A 17,658-nucleotide genomic window follows, 5' to 3' on the forward strand; every position below is an offset into this window, starting at 1 on the left:
TTTATCTAAACCCTTATATCGATTATACTAACATCATTTTTTGACTATGCTGATTATCTTTGACTATACCCAGAGAGCAGGATGAGTCAAGGGATGACTAATGAGGAGCTACATGAGATATTCATGCATATGTCTTCAAATCAAATGGCCCACTTTAGAGATATGGAGGACCAGGAGCTCTGTCATGGACATCGTCAGGCCGTTCTGTGAGGTCTACTTCAACATGTTGCTCCTATACTTCGATCTTCAATAGGCGAGATCAACACTCTAAACTGGCCTCGAATGGAGGGAGTGGTTCTAGGAGGTGTTGCGGAGATGTAGATGCTATGAGCCCACATTTGATTCAAGAGAGGATTTCTACTCCTCGCACTCATACCGGTTTTAGAGATGGTGGCTCAAGTGAGTGTTGTGGAGGGACCAATGCAGTGTCTCCATTTTGTCGGTCTAGTGGATACTTGTCACCTTTAGGATTTGTCACACCTGTAGGGACATCTACTCCCATGACTCCAGATTTTACCCAGCCATCCACAAATGACACCACTATAGGTGCTACTCCGAGAGATACTACCTACGCAAGTATGCCAGATATACAGGGGTCTGTTGGTTATGCCCAGGAGCCTAGTCACAGACGGGAGAGGCCACACCTCAGACATACCCCAGTAGGGTACGGATACCTCCTAGAGATGACAAAATAGGTGATATGATCATGAATGATGAGGGGAGGACGGTGATGTCTCGCATGAGAGAGTTATGCCAACAAGTATTTAGGCACAACGTTTTGGACCATTGGAAGAATTTACCAGAGGGGAGCAAGGACTATGAAGTGGCATCTTTGCATGAGGAGTTTTTAGTATCTATGACAACAGAGAGATTTTCCACTACGTGGATGATAGATTATATGCGTGCATACATGTCACATAGACAATCAGATGCATGCAAGGCAATCAAGAGTAGTGCCTCAAAGCCTAAGTGGCTAGACACAAAGAATTAGCAGAGATTCTCCAAGATGATGGCAGCAGCTCTAGTAGGAGGTAGCGAGGGCACGATTGGAGGCATTGGTCATGCATCATCTCGGGAGTAGCGGCCACAAGACTTATTTGGAGGACTTTGTAAGTTTTCTTCTAGTTTTTCTCGCTCTCTTATTTAGAATATCACTTGTACTAACAATCTTGTTTTAAGCAATGCTATTATGTTTTCTTTGCATCACTCCATCACAAACTGCAATCCCACAAGTTTGGAGACTTGATATGCAAAGAGACATGGTCTCACTACACTTATCGATAGATTGTTTACGTGCGGCAGCCCAATAAGTCAATCCTCTTTCTTGTCTATAGTGGATAGTTTTTTTGTGATGTGTTATGTATGATGGATTAATGTCTAGATGTTCATTTTGCAGAGTTCATTGTTCGATGTTGCACCAAGACGAGATTTTAGATAGCGAGGATCTGTAGCATGCACTTGGATTTGTTGATTGCACATCATTTTTTTATTGGTCCTGTGATCTGTAAATGCCTCTTCCATATAGCATTCCTTAGATATACTTATCATCATGTGTATAAAATCACACTTTACAATATTTACATATAGATTTTCATGTTTGTTTTGGCTCTCCTCTCCATGGTTCTATGTAATTTCATGAGTTGTCATCACCAGTCTTGTACTTATTTTATGAGTTATTAGTCTTGTGGTTTTAAGTAGTTTTTGCACCCGTCTTGATGACAAAATTGTGTATCCAATATGTAATTGCTTTGTAGAATATTATCCAGCACATGGTACTACGGCCCTACTGCCAAAAAAATAATTTCTCTACAACTGTCGATATTTGCATCGCTAATTTACTGCACACATCGTTATATTAGCCACGCTATTTATATCAATGCAGATAACAACACAAATAGCGATGTTGTCTGCAACGATTTTGTAGACATGCTTTTAGCAACAATGATGGTAATTTTTTTTATGAATATTTGCATTACTTTGAATATCGGTATATGGCATGTATCTTGTAGTGCAAATTTGAGATTGATTTATTTCTTCTAACTTGAGATAGTATAGGGGTCAAACTAGTTTTTTAGGATGCCATTTTTTGCCAAGAAAGAGATTTTGGGGATAGATTCAGAATATGGAAGGGCTGTGGACTAAATATAATAGTATGTAAGCTCTCTCACACTAATGTTCAATCATGGGGCTCCCCATCATTTATATAGAGGTATTTTGGCCTTGTTTTTAAGCTCATATATTAGTTTAGAGTTAGTATAACTTATCTTTAGATATCATGGATCACCACGATTGGTTAAATTTCTTGATTTGCTACTACAAACCTCAGTTTTTAGTAAGATTTACCCTACTTATCGAAAATCTTTAGTTAACAAAGATCCATAAGGATTGATGACCTATAAAGAGTCAAAAGAGAGCGTTTTGAAGCACTTTAAAGTTATAGAGTTCTTGGAAGCAATAAGAAGTAGCTGACAAGAGGGAAAAACGTTCCTTTATAGTCATGGACTGAAGGTGTCCCATTCTCATGCGGCACAACTAATTTCTAGCTATTTTTACATCCCCCCACCTTAGTCGCTATGATGTGTGCCCTTAGGTCCGCATTTTCTAAAGATGGTTATCAAGGCTAAAATCCCATGATTGGCATAAGATATGTAAGGCTTGTACTACGAATGGATTGTAAGTGACCTACGTATTTTGCTATTTGGAGTGTACTCATTGTTCATAATGCTTCCTCGTTTGTGGCAGTTTGTACTACCGATCGCGATCGCAGGATGCCTTACTCCAGAAATACGCAGGGCAATTTACAGATTGTCGACTTTAGTGCAATGGATCTCACATAAGGAGATTAAGATGTCCTCTATTGAATCCGCAAGGCAGTTGAGAACGAAGTGGACTCACCCTTTTGTGGTGACATATCTATCAACCTTCCAGTGTATGAGGAGTTGTATCAAGAGATTGACATGGGACCATAGGATACTTCATACTTGGAGCATCCACCTACTCAATTCGTTGATGAATCGCTTATAAGGGTACATAAGATGTGCATTTTAAGTAAGATCATTTTTTTAAGATTTATATTACCATGCTTTGTATGATTTATATTGATTATGCTAACATCAATTTTTGTCTGTGCATGTAACCTTTGTGAATATTTAGATCATCACGATGAGTCAAGGGATGAGTGACGAGGAGCTACAGGAGATCTTCACGTATATGTCTCTATATCAGATGATGGCGAGATTCAAAGATATGGCGAACGAAGAGCTCAAACACCATCAAGCCATTCTATTAGATCTACTTCAGCACGCTCTAATGCTTCAGTTTCCAGCAGACGAGGTCGACTCTCCAGACTTGGGCCAAACGAATGGAGTGGTTCAGGGGGATGCTGCGAAGATCTGGATGCAGTGAGCCCGCAATTGGCTCAAGATCGCTCTCGTGGCAGTTCGAGAGAGTGTGGCTCAGGTGGTTGCTATGGAGGTACCGACGCAGTGTCTTCGTCTCGTCATTCTGTTAGAGTTGTGTCACCTCCGAGATTTGTCACACCTGTGGGGATGTCTACTCCAGTCACTCTGGCTTTTGTTGAGCCGTACTTAGGTAGCACCCCTATGGGTGCTACTCCAAGAGATACTACCCTGGTAGATATACTAGATGTACAAGGGTCTCCTGGATATGCCCAAGAGCGTGGTTGTAGATAGGAGAGGACCCATCTTAGGCATATCCCAGAGGGATATGCCTACCTCGCAGATGATAGGTTAGGAGAGCCATCATCATGAATGATGAGGGGAGGAGGGTAATGGCTCGCATGAGAGAGTTATGTCAACAAGTTTTCCAGCACATCTTGGATCATTGAAAGAACATACCAAAGGGGAGCAAGGACTACATAGTAACATCCTTACATGAGGAGTTTCCGATACCAGTCGCAGTAGATAGGTTTTCTATGGGTTGGATGATGGAGTACATGCATGCATACATATCACACAGACAATCAGACACACGCAAGGCACTCAAGAGTAGGGCTTCAAAGCCCGAGTGGCTAGACACGGACGATTGGTGCCAACTTAGGGAGGAGACTGCAGATTCTCCAGGATGTTGGAGACAACAGCGCGAGGCAGCGAGGGCATGACTAGAGGCCGGAGTGGTCCATCATCTTGGGAGTAGCGGCCACATGACATATCTAGAGAACTTTGTAAGTTTTTCTTTTGTTCTGCATGCACATTTTTTTGCAATATTCTTTGTACTGACAATCGTGTTTCTAATAGTTGTATTTTGTTTTCTTTGCAACACTCCATTATAAACCGCGACCCCACTGGCCTTCAGACTCGATATGCAGAGAGGTACAATCTCACTACATTGATCAACCGATTGTATGGACGCGGTGGCCTTGTAAGTCACTCATCTTTCTTGTCCGTAGTTACTAAGTTTAATTAAAATGCATTATTGTATGGTGAACTGATGTGTAGTTGTTTCTTTTTTTATAGAGTCCGTTCGATGCTCCTTTGCGACGGGACGAGGTTTCAAATGGTGAGGATCTATAGCTCGCCCTTGGATCCCTGAAGCTCACATACTCTTCTTTTTTGTCACATGATCTGTGTAGACATTTTCTATGTAGTAGTAGTATCTTGCCATGATGGTACCGGTCGCTTTCATTACGCGATCATGTATTTATTTCATGTATCAGTGTCATGATTTAAGTACACTTTGCCTTTATTTACACGAGAATTATACACATTACTGAAACTATTTTATATGACGCAAATAAAGCATATAGTACTATATGTGGCAGCTCTACCACAGAAAAAAAAATTCCCTGTTATCCTCGCTATTAGTGTCGCAAATTTACTGCACGTGTTGTTATTAACATCACAAAATGTGTCACAAAGCATCATTATCAGTTATACCAACGCAAATAGCGACACTAATAAGACGCTAATACCGACTGTTCTAGAGTGTCGCCAATAACGATGTTTTTTGCGATGATGAAGAAAATTTTCTTTATGAACATTTTCATTGCTTTTAACGTTGGTATAAGGCCTATATCTTGTAATGAGGTATGTAGCACCTTCTCTACCTTCCCAACTTGTTTTCTAGCCTCAAAAGCAACTCCACTCAATAGTAGCAAGTGATCCAAGAAGTTCACCCACAGAGGCAGAAGCCCCAAGTAACATCCCACAACTTGTGGCACATTTTTTCGAGCTATTCCTTCACTGATTACATTAACCATTAGATCCTAATACTCATCATGCTCCTTGCCTAGCTTTTGTGGGTTCATTCCAACTTCTTGGACTCCATTTTGGGCATCATTCTAGGTAGAGAAGATCAACCATTGATTCATTGTTATGGAAAGGCCTACTATTCACAGTTTGGGATAGCAAACTCTTAAAGGTTTATGATTCTTTGATACTTATACATTGAAAATTTAATATTAGGATGATGTATTAATGCTCAAGAAGGCTCTATGGATCAATTAGAGCTTGTTTTGCTCAGCCACCATTGGAAGATTGATTACCATCATAAAGAGTGGACAACAAGATTATGTGTTCAACATCAATGAAATACATGCTTTTATGCTACTTGAGAATGCTCTTGGATCATATGCATGCTTATACATTGAAAATTTAATATTAGGATGATGTATTAATGCTCAAGAAGGCTCTATGGATCAATTAGAGCTTGTTTTGCTCAGCCACCATTGGAAGATTGATTACCATCATAAAGAGTGGACAACAAGATTATGTGTTCAACATCAATGAAATACATGCTTTTATGCTACTTGAGAATGCTCTTGGATCATATGCATGCTTACCACTACTACCGATTATGTTGATTATGCTTTTTCTAGAGCATTGAGCTTTGGTATCAAGCTCCTTTATATTCATTCTTGGCAAAGGTTTCATTGGTCAGTGCTCTACCACTTACAAGCTTAGATATTTATGTCATTTATATGCTCCCAAATATATTACTTGGCATTATTAGGTTTCTAGTTATTATGATGGATATGAATTAAGCTTGCCTTGCTCTTGCCTATAATGGTCTACTTCTAGTGGGAATATTTTTAATGTTGTATTACAAAGCTTGGCATCTGGAGCTTGTGGGATCTCTCTCTATATTCATTGGTTTAAGCATAGCTTGTCCTTGCAGTCACTAGTTATTGTGGACTAACTCTATTTGATATCTAGTTCTCCAATACTTCCTCATATCAGACAAATTGTCAATCATGGACACATGCTTCATCTTGTGATTGGGATGCATATGTACCTAACACTTTTGGATTCTCTTGCAATATTTAATACTCAGAGTTGCATACTCTTTCTTGGATACTACTAGTAGCATTGTAAGTTATGTTGCTATCCAAACTTTCTGACAATGAAAGCACTCTATTTTGGACATTCCCCTACAATTTTTTTATTGCAGATTTATGGATATCATTGCTAAATTTTAATTTTTAGCTAATTTATTGAGAGCAAACACTTGTATCGTGCACTCTAGTGCTTTTACTTGATTTATAGCAATACATTGGATTGTTCTTCCATATTGCATTCATTTTTGGCTTAGCTTTGGAGCTTCTTTACTAGTATTACAGCAGCTTATTTTCTCTTTTCTCTATAGTCAAAATGGCATGTGCTTCTAATGCCTTTGGGGATAGTGCCATCTTTAACATTGAAAAGTTAGATAGTAATAACTTTAACTATTGAAAAACCTAAATATCGTAGGTTTTGGCACAAAAGAAATAGGTTAGACCATTAAAATTCAAAGACATAAAGCTTGAAGATATGGATGTCGATACTTGAGATTACCTTGATAAGCTATGCAAGTCCACTATCAGTTTATCTTTGTCTAAGTTAGTATACTTTGATGCCATTGAGACTAAAGGTGGTACATGCCACTTATGGGAGAAAATATGTGATCTATATGATAAGAGCCCTACTTTATGATTGTAATGGCTCAAAGGTATGGCTACAAGATCAGATTGTGAGTCGACCACATGAGAGGTGATTGAGTTTAAGAGCATTGAAGATCTTGAAACAATAGAGGTGATTGAGTCTAAGAGCATTGAAGATCTTGAAACAATAGAGTTCATGTCTAATGTTTTGCATTTTATTCGCAACACTTGACATTTTTGGTTTCGTTGCCAAAACACAAACATAATCAGTTGCTCTAAGAAGCTTGCATTTTCATCATGTGACAGAATAGGAGGCACATACACTTGAGATTGGGATTAAGAGCTAAGGAACTGAACTCCTGATTTCGCACCATGCTTATCCAAAACTTGTATGGCTAGAATAAGCAAAAGTAGGGAATGAGATTGAGGAACTAACTAGAAGATTATCTTTATTGTTTTAAGTACATTAGATTAGGTGGAATTAGGCAATCTAGACAACCTTTAAAAACCCAAAAAAGAACTAGGACTCATTATTTGCTATAGTAGAGATTGTTGTTGTGCTTATCAACAAATGATATAGTAGATTAGATGTGTTGAAGGGAAAATGGTTTGGTTTATGGAAGAGAAAGAAGGATGAATGATTGTTTGAAAATGCGCATTGTGGGTAGTATTGGAGTGCTCACACTCAAGTGAGAGAAGAAGAAAGAGCAAAAGAGGGTTCTGCTCCACTAGAGTGCATAAGTAGAGATTAGAAAAGAATGCCACTTGAGTGAAATTTAAGAGGGGGAAGAAAAAGATATTTTTAAAAGTGGGTTCTAATGGAGAAAGAAATAGATTTTTAAAAGTGGGTTTTAATGGAGAAAGATATGCACTCAAGCAAGAAAATACTTGAAACATGTACCTAAAGAATAATCACTTGTCAACGAGTGTTACGTACCATCAAAACATTTAGGTGCTATTCATGCAGGGATTCTCATTTGGAAACAGTTTTCAAATCAACAAATTTCACATGAGGGCTTTTGAAAACCCCCCTTTCCATTTCAAAAATTTAGGGAAAAAAAATATGGTTCCTTTTTCCCTAGCCATCACTATTATTGACCTTAAACTCCCTTTCCACATTGTATTCCCTAAAAGTACCAAGGATTTTTTGGAGGGTCACCATGTAGGGTGGTTCTTTGGGGGAAAAAAATTTGGTCACTTTATCCCTAGCCATCACTATTATTGACCTTAGACTCCCTTTCCACATTGTATTCCCTAGAAGTAGCAATGATTTTTTGGAGGGTCACCATGTAGGGTGGTTATTTAAGTAAACCCTACAATTTTGGGAGAAAACCAAAAAACCATCCCATGTGCCCTCGAGTGGTTTCTAGTTTTCTCTAAAAGCCATTGGAAACAGTCCCCCCCCCCCAACCCCCCAAAAGACAAACCCCTACATGAATAGCTCGTTAGTCTTATCAAGGGAATAAAAAGGGATTCAATGTAAGGATGACCCTTCCTTGACCCATTAAATTGGGTACACTCATATAGTAGTGTAAAACAAGGACTGGAGTCCGAGGCACTTGAGTCCCTCCTCCCCAAGCCACCTCAAACTCGAACACACCACTCAAGGGAGTACTTGAGAAGGAAAGGAACCAACTACACTCGAGTGACAAGAGCAAGGGGGGACGCAAGGTTCATGAAAAAAAAATTAGAAAGAGGAAGTAAACCCTATTCACTATCAATTGATAAGAAAGTATCCTCTATTGAGATTATATTTTATATAAAAATTTGAAAAATATAACTATATTTTGAGAAATTTAACTACCTTTTCCTAAATCCTAGGTAGAAGGGATCACACCACGAGGGCAAACACAAGAAGAACCTACCCAGCCTCTCATCCTCGTCACCTTCCCCACGCATCTTCTTCTACAGGGCCCTACCGTTCGACATTCGACCAACGCGAGCGCTGGACTTGCCCGACATCTCGCATATGCCTTAAGCCTCCTCGACTGACACGACCAATCAAGGCACTTGAAACTCGAACTTGGCTCCTCTTCCTTCTCCCTCGAGTCCCACTCCGAGGCCACATGTCGACTTGACAGCAGCACTCTTGCGACTATGATAATGAGAGCGATGCTGTTTTCTCATCGCCTAGGGTATCGGAGAAGAAAAATAGATTTGCAAAAGTAGGTTTTAATGGAGACTATGATAATGAGGGCGATGGTGTATATCCACGTCAGGAAGGCGCCATCTCTAAGGCTAATCATGACAAAGTGCCTCATTGCATAACTTAGGAGCACCTCGGAGCCACTACTCTTAACCCTCATGAGAGAAAATCTTTGGCAATTCTAAGTGTATTCACACATCATCACTACCATAGTATTTGGTATTGTATGCTAGATTGGTTCAATAATGTTCAAGCTTTTATCTTCTACTATAATTGGACTATATTAATGGTAATTTTGTACTTGCTTCCAATCTTAGTTTCTTGCTTTGTAAGATTTTATATAGTCATTGGATTCTTCAATATTGGTTTGATAGTTCCTCTATTCAAAAGCATTTTGATATGTGTAAGTGAATGCTCTAAGCTTTAATCTAGTTATTGTTTATGGTGTATGAGAAATCTATTTTTCAAATCAAAATGTTCAATTACCATAGAACAAATGAAAATAATATCGAAATATTTGTTGAGATCTAAAACAATGAATAATAAGAGATATTTGGAAAAAAAATCTTTGTTGCATGTACCCTCTTTTTTAGGCCACTACTTCACAAGTTTATATCTTGAATATCCATAATCTGTTCATTCCATTTGCAAGCCCCTAAAATTGTTTCTTGAGCCTTATTTAACCCCACTGTTTCCCAATGTCCAAGATTTTCTGCATGTTCTCTATAATAGTTTTTGCATACATTTCTACATCTTCTACTTCAAATCATTATCCACTTCCTTAAGCAAATCTCTTTCTAACTTATTCACATTAGTAATTATCATTGATGTTATGTGTATCATAGGAGATGATTATGCCCATCTCCAACAAAGCTAATCAAGGATGGCTTATATTTAAAGCATATTATAGAGGATCTTTGGTAGTCATCTCTCATCAATGTGTGGTTTGTAATAACATGGAAAGGATCTTTGAATATAGTCTCTTATTAGTACACAATTTATATTTCCCTTCCCTTGTGATCTACAAATTTCTTTATAAGAGGAAGATAGAAAACATGGTTTATATTCTTAATTTAGGGTTTTTACTTATGATAAATCTTAATACAAAGGTTCTATATACCTTAATGATGTTGAACTAACGCTCATCATCTCCTCTAGGTTATCTAGGTTTTCTCCTCTTAGGCTTGTTTTTGAAGTTTCTTCTAGAAAAACAAGAATGTGTCAAAATATAGCTTGCAACTTTGTATCATTTTTTCTTGACATATGATAGAGGAGTTATGTGTGGCTCTCTCCTCCTAGATTTGTTTCTAAAGTTCCTTTTAGAAACTTGAGAATATGTCAAAATGTAGTTTGTGCCTTCATGTCATTTTTTGGCCCATTACATTTAGGATTCACTTTGGACCAATCCTCCACATCACTCTTGGTTCCATGTAAGAGTTTCATTCATTTTCACCATCCTTGCAATCTCAATATATCATTGGATAACAATATTGTTTGAAATTTTATGTTAGGATGGAAAGCCTTGCTTGTTCTTGCTCCTAAAAACCTGTATTGAATTGCCACTCTATCATACATGCATCGCACCTCTTAGATCCAAAGCTACTGCCTGAGTATACACTCTACATCACTAGCTTCTCTATAGACCTACAAATTTTCTAACTTACACAAGATGAATAAAATAACCAAGAAAATGCTTATCACCATCACAAATGTTGGTTGCCCCATCCTAACTAGTATGGATGCAATCCAAACCCACTGAAAAAGAATTGCACTGAGCTAGAAAATAACCAACCAATGTAAACACTTCTAAATCCAATTGAAAAGGAAATGCATGCTCTAAAAAGAGTTACCTTCTTCATCAAAATACATGGCAGACTAAATGTCAAGGCTCCTAATATCCCTGTCTAGGCTCACAAACAAGAGGTAATTGTGCATGACACACGACTGCTAACACTCGCTCTTAGATTCTGGATATGGCAAAAGACCAAAGAAGACGAAATGGATCCAAGGGTTGCAAAAGAAGTGTCAATGTAACAAAGTCCACCAATGAAAAAGTTCCTCACGATCCTAGGAATCCCTCTCTGAAATATAAGGAGCCAAAGAATCCACAGCCACATCACCAATATCATCCCCCTTTGAAAGGGATGAGAGATACAAGAAAACCACCAAAGGAGACGATGGGAGATAGGATGGAACAAATTATACATAATCACAAAAAAGCACAACTATGAAAGACTGGCATGGAGAACCCTATACTACAAAAGGGGAATGGAGCCTATATAGCCCCTTCTGCCAACCAATCTCGCTAAATGGCTCCAAAAGAAAAATCATCAATAAAAACCTACTTGATAAAGAGCTCAATAAACGGTTAAAGCAATGACGACAACGTGCGAATACCATAAATAAGCACTGAAAAAATGTCACCAACAATGACTATACCCTTAAATGGACAAAGATCCTACAATAAATTTGCTAGAGTCATACCTTGAAGCACCACTATTAAAAAGCAAAGGTCTCTCCTAAGCCAATGAAGAAGGCTCCTCCACTTCATGTATATGAAGAGACAAATTCGTCTAACAAGTAGTATAGAAGTAACAAAGGGCTCAAATGATTTAGCACCATCCTTTGCTCCCGAACAAGGATAAAGGTATTTCTTTCAAACTTCTCGAGATAAGTGTCTTTCCCAAAATGTGAGCATTTAGGCTTCTCTAGATTTCTATCAAAGCCCAAGGAAGACTAAAGGTGTTTAAACTTTTTATCCTTCTTGTTGGGCCCTCCCAAACCTATAGGAAAAGCCTTAGTAACACTAGATCCACTAGTACTAATCTCTTTGAGTCACTCTTCATGCTCCCAAAAAGCAAAACTAGCTATAGAAATCTCCCAAACTCTATAGAAAACGTAATACTTAGAATATGGTAACTGAGGAATGAGAATCTTCACCATATCCTCCAATGAGACTGTCCTGTCAAGGGATGCAAGTACATCCTGCATGTCCTAGATCTTGTTGATGTGGTGCTACATCAAAGGGGAGTAATCAACATAATCATCTAGAGTTTCTTCTCTATGTTAATATGGTGAGCAAAGATCTTCTAATGATAGACAAAAGAGAGCTTCGTCCATACCTCCATTGTGGTCGGAAGTCCACATACATGCACAAGGACAAAATCCTACAAACTCATAAAGAGAAAAAATCGCGCTCTAGAGTTGACCAAATCCCAAAGTGCTACTTGGTCCATCGTAGAACCAATGCAAGGATCCTCCATTGGACAAGGGATTGGGATAGTAACAAAGTCCCATACATCGAAGGTGTCGAGGATACACTCCACTTTGCAAGACCAAAGTAGTTCACACCATCAAGTCAATCTGCTTGGGAAGAGAAGGAGCCATCACCCCTATACAAGGATTTTTAGTACAGGTCCTACGAGAAAGATGTGGAGAAGCAAGAGGGGAGGAAGACTCCAATCTTCTCAATCTATCAGAGCCAGAACAAGACTGAATGGTCTCTGCATCGGAGTCATCAAAAGCATCGAACTAGTGGCAGTCCGTAACTCTTCAAAACCTGAAAACACACATAGATGTCTGCATTTGGGAGTTGGGCTGACCAAATGAAGGGACAATCGGCTCTGAATACAGTAGAAAATGTGTGTTTTTTGCAATAGATCTGCTTCAAACAGCAAGCTGAGTGTGGTCTTCTCTTCATAGAGCCTCCAAGTCCTCACTAAGGTGATGATACCATATGAGAGTGCACAACGGAAGAGACACAAGAACAGAGAGGACTGCAATAAAAGAAGAGAATCAATCTGCACGCGTCCCCTGCTTGTCTTTGGCTCATTGCCAATTATCATGGGCTGGCTCATTTAGCCAACTGTACAGTGCCAACACTCTAGACACAAAACTCAGAGGAAGAGTAAGAGAGAACAAAGGCAAAACTATCCCTCAAGACTCTGTAACTACAGCAGTTGAAAATATTACGGGAGTGAAACAGACTTATGTTAATAAGCAACCTGTCTATAGAGTCCAAGTGCTGCCCTGAACTCCACATGGTCTAAAAAACACATGCTGCACCACTGCTCTATCCATACCTCCTTGGTATACCTCTACCACATAGACACAAAACTAAGCCTCTTGCCAAGTGTGCAGCCCTGGGGCTGTAATCATGTTTTGCTGCTGCTGCTGCAAACTGCTGCAAAGATGGAGAAAAAGAGGTATCAGGTCACCAGTCTGAGTCTTTGACAAGGTTTGAGTGTGGGAACTGCTCAGGACATGCAGTTTGTCCAACTCTTGAATGCAACCTAGCAATCAGACTCCTTGTCAGTCTACACCATGCCACCGCTGCTGCATTTGATTGGTCACTGCCGCCCCCTTGGCTGCCACCGAATGCCACCACCTTTTCCAACCAGCAGCCTCTGACTGGCTGCTCTAGCCTAAAGGGTGAATCCCTTCAGACTGCATCAACGCCCACACTTTTAGTACATCTCATGCATACTGCACTTACGCGCATATCTGTCCTGTATTTCAGCTGCCATGTGTCCAGGTTGTTCACATGTACAGCCCTGTCATCAACTTCTCGAGGCATTTAGAGCTTGCCCTGTCACAGCAATCACAGAAATATGGTTCTCGGCCTTGTAGCAGCAGTGCATGAACATACAGCTACCCAGATCTCCAACTTTGTATTCGTTTAAAATAAATTTCCCCTCACTATTCTACAAATCATTTGGGGATTCTGTTGCTAATTTAGCAAGGGTATATGCTAATAAGAAGAATGAAAGTCCAAAGGCCAGTTAACAGCCTCCCCACGACTTAAATTTTTGTGTAAAATATAAGGAATGGTTCCTCCATGCTTAGCAAAAGATCAAAAAACTGTGATACTTGGTAAGAACATCTCATGTGCCAAGTTTTGCTATCTTTCTGGCAATTCTTGCATCAGAGTTTCTCCCAGCAGTCTCTTTTACACTCCTTGTGCTTGTTGATTCTCGAGTTACAGTCAATGTTGATGTTGAAAATACGGCTAGTGTTGTGTATTGATTTCAAGCATGTTGTGGTGGCATCCAACCGGAACTGTGGTGAGCTGGGCCAAAGATGTGCTGAAAGCTAAAACTCCACCTTCCAATTTGAACAAAGTAGAACACCTATCGGATCTGTAGGACAAAAACATCTGGCAATCACAGTGTGGCACAAATAACTAGCTTCACATCAAACAGATTGACCACTTCAATGCTAGTCTGGCCCTCAATACTCATTTTGAGAGTCCTTTGTCCAACCAGATCTGATCGAAGTCTGCATCTCTTGGCCAACGACCCTAGCCAAATGAGCAAGTATAGTTGGGCATTCACTAGAGCCATAGCAGTTCACCAAGCAGAGATTGGAAATGACATGGATCATTGCCATTGATAAACAAGTGATCATCAGCACAGGAGGCACCAGAGCTAGCAGTTACAGAAGATTGTGATCAGGCAACAATAATGTTTTTAAAATTACTATCTCCTTACATCATTTAGCTCAGGCTCACAACCATCTGCTCTTCCCAAATGTAATAACCATCATCATAAACACATTCGAGCACCTGCTTAGCGGCTTCAGTATGGTTCAATCTTCTTGCCTGCTTAACTGTTGCAAGAGTGCCTGCATCCTCTCTCCTTCCAGCTGAAACATGAATATTGGACAGAAACACATATGGGGCTATACTTTCAGGATCTCTCTCTATTAATTGTTTTGCAGTTTTCTCCCCTTGCTCCATATTGGCATGATATTGACATGCAGCAAGTAAGGCCATCAGTGACAGCCCAATAGGCTGGACTGGCATGCAGTCAACAAACAATCCAGCCTCATCCAATCGACCTGCCCTTCCCAAAAGATCAATCATGCAGACATAATGGTTCTCTGCAGGTGAAAGACCAACATCTTGCACCATTAACACGAAGAATTTGCAGGCTTCCTCAACCAGCCCCGTATGACTACATGCAGTAAGAACAGAAGTAAAAGTGACATTATCAGGAAAGTATGACTTATTCCGCATTTGATTGAAGAGTTCCACAGCTTTAGTGCCTTGTCCATGCTGAGCTAACACCGTCAATATAGAATTCCAAGAGACTAAATCGTGCTCAATCATCCTTGAAAACATCCAATGTGCATCTTCCATGCTCCCACATTCTCCATACATACTTATAAGGGCATTTCCAACACTAATATGCACCTCCAGTCCACTTTCTACAGAGCAAGCATGAACTCTCCTACCTTCAAACAAATTAAATTGCCTGGAATATGCAGACAGAATGGTAACAAAAGTAACAGGGTTTGGTGCCAAACATTCTTGCAACATTTTATCATGAAAATTCATAGCCTCATTGATGTGCCCATGCTCAGCATATCGAGCAATGAGGGAAGTCCAAGTGATAATATCCCGGACTTCCATGTCATCAAATATCGCATGTGCATTTGCCATTGTGCCAAACTTACCATACATGTTGAGAAGTGCATTTCCAACTGTGACATTAGATCCAGCTACGTTGCCAAAGCTGCATGCATGGACACGTTTGCCTTGCTCAAACAACCCATGATCAGTACAGGCTGCAATGATGCTGACATATGTGAACGTGTTAGGCATAATGCCTTCCACTTGCATTTGCACAAACATAGCAACTGCCCTTTCAAATAGACCATGCTGGCTGCATCCTGTAATCATTGTGGTCCATGAGACAATGTTCCGCTCTGGCAACTCATTAAATAGAACTTGAGCATCCATTGTGCTCCCACACTTGCCATACATATTGACAAGGGCATTCCCCACCATAATATCTGACTCAAACCCACAGCTTACAATGCAAGTATGCATCTGCTTGCCTCCTCCTAACATGGTATTGTTTTTGTATGCAGCAAGGGTTGCAATAAATGTTTCCTTGCTTGGCAACCATCCTTCCACTTGCATCTGTTTCAAATATTTGATAGCCTCCATGAATTTATGGTGATGGGCATGTGCAGCAATGACTGCATTCCATGAGAATACACTGTGAATGGCCATGCTGTGGAATGTAATCCTGGCATCCTCCAGGGATCCACATTTCCCATACATGTTAACGAGGGCACTGGTGAGAACAACATCAATCTCTAGCCCCATCTCCATCATATAGAAATACATCTGGTTGCCATAGCAAAGTGAGGTTGGGCTGTCACATCCAGTTACAATCATTAAAAAGGTTACCTTATTAGGCACTACTCCATGATCTTGCATCTCTCCAAAAAGTCGAATAGCTGCATCCATGTGGGAATGTTGTATATAGACTGACATCATCACAGTCCAAGCAGCAACATCCCTCTCGTGCATGTTACTGAAAACCATCAGCGCATCCTTTAAGCTGCCAATCTTCGCATATAAGTTGACGAGAGAGGTACCTAGAGCCGTATCCGACTCTAAATCACACCCAATAATGTGAGAATGCAATCGTTCAAGCTCATGGAACGTTAGATTCTCAGCACAAGCATTGAGCAAGCTCAGGAAGGTCACCTTGTTAGGCATAACGCCATGTGTGCGCATATGGCTGTACAGTTGAAGAGCTTGAGGGCCTTGTCCATGGCTTGCATAAGCCTTGAAGAGGAAATTCCAGGTGAATATATTGTGCTGGCTTGAGAGGGCAAGCAGCACGCAGGCATCCTCGAGAGCTCCACAGCTTGTGTAGAGGTAGACGAGGAGGCCCGCAAGGACCTGGCTTTGATCGAATTCGTGCCTGATGATGTGATGGTGGATGAGTCGTCCATCCGACAGAGCATTTGCACTGCTGCTGCTGCATGATCTCAGGAGGTGAGCAAACGTGGAGATATCTGCGCTCACGATGCAGGCTCCTTTCTGGCGGGCGCGTGTCTCACCGTGGGAGGTGTCCGAGAACCTGTGTTTGTTGAGGCCTCTTGTGAGCAATCTGGTGTTATTCTTTAGTTGCACAATAACATCTGTTGACATCAATTAGCAGGCCTGTCTCACGACTACTAATCCAGTCACTGGTTCGGCAGATGCTTATACATTTTACCTGCAATCTTCTTGCCTACAAATAGCCAGGAGAAACCTACTTGGATAGCTGTACGAAGACTGAACATCAATGGCATTAAATGCACAGGGAAGGAGACGTCATTGACGTGTGAAACCCCTCTAAATAAGTTTGCTTGCCAAACTAAGCGTTGGCGAGTTTGCCGGACAGTAGAGTTGGAGATTAGATGGGTTCGCTTCAACCTAAAACTTGTTCACCTTGAGAAAAATCCTTCTCAATTCTTTCGAAGAAGGAAATAAATCCTCTTCAAATTTCTCAAAACATATTGGCAACTAGGCCTTGCCACACATTGAACTTACTGTTGGCGGGGGCTTGCAAGATAGCTATTTTTGGGAAAACCTAGATAATCTTGGCCCCAACTAACGCTTGCCAAGCATTAAACTTAGTGCCAGCAGGCTTGCAAAGCTCGCAAGGCTATGCCTCTCTCACTTCCTATCACAGAAATGCTTCCCTTTCCTCGCAAATATTACATGTGTAATATTGTGTAAAACCCCACCAATCTTAAAAGGCAATAAGTCATACTTATACAATGGCCAATCGATTTCAATATTAAAGATCACATGTCCCAAAGGATTCATGACATAAATTACGTGTGAACA

At 40.2% G+C, this 17,658-nt stretch overlaps 1 protein-coding gene across 2 annotated transcripts; it reads right to left on the minus strand.

Annotated features, from left to right (window-relative positions):
* Positions 1 to 11,894: 11,894 nt before the first annotated feature.
* Positions 11,895 to 17,176, minus strand: LOC148037807 (pentatricopeptide repeat-containing protein At2g27610-like). 2 transcript variants are annotated; one of them, XM_087676766.1, is made up of 2 exons: positions 16,525 to 16,661; positions 11,964 to 16,430 (listed from the first exon to the last, which is right to left on the minus strand). In XM_087676766.1, the coding sequence occupies exon 2, from the start codon at positions 16,357 to 16,359 to the stop codon at positions 14,518 to 14,520; it is 1,842 nt and encodes a 613-aa protein (XP_087532892.1). In that variant the 5' UTR covers positions 16,360 to 16,430; positions 16,525 to 16,661; the 3' UTR covers positions 11,964 to 14,517. The 2 variants fall into 2 exon arrangements, with proteins under 2 accessions (XP_087532891.1, XP_087532892.1); XM_087676765.1 differs by having other exon boundaries at positions 11,895 to 17,176.
* Between the last annotated feature and the right edge of the window lie 482 nt (positions 17,177 to 17,658).

Source organism: Lygodium microphyllum, chromosome 4, assembly GCF_053477565.2.
Source record: "Lygodium microphyllum isolate KBCC chromosome 4, Lygodium_microphyllum_v1.1.10, whole genome shotgun sequence".
In the NCBI taxonomy this organism is placed as follows: Eukaryota; Viridiplantae; Streptophyta; class Polypodiopsida; order Schizaeales; family Lygodiaceae; genus Lygodium; species Lygodium microphyllum.

Coding starts and splice junctions, on each gene's coding strand:
- LOC148037807 (XM_087676765.1), bottom strand. CDS start 16,974: ATGTCAACAGATGTTATTGTGCAACTAAAGAATAACACCAGATTGCTC.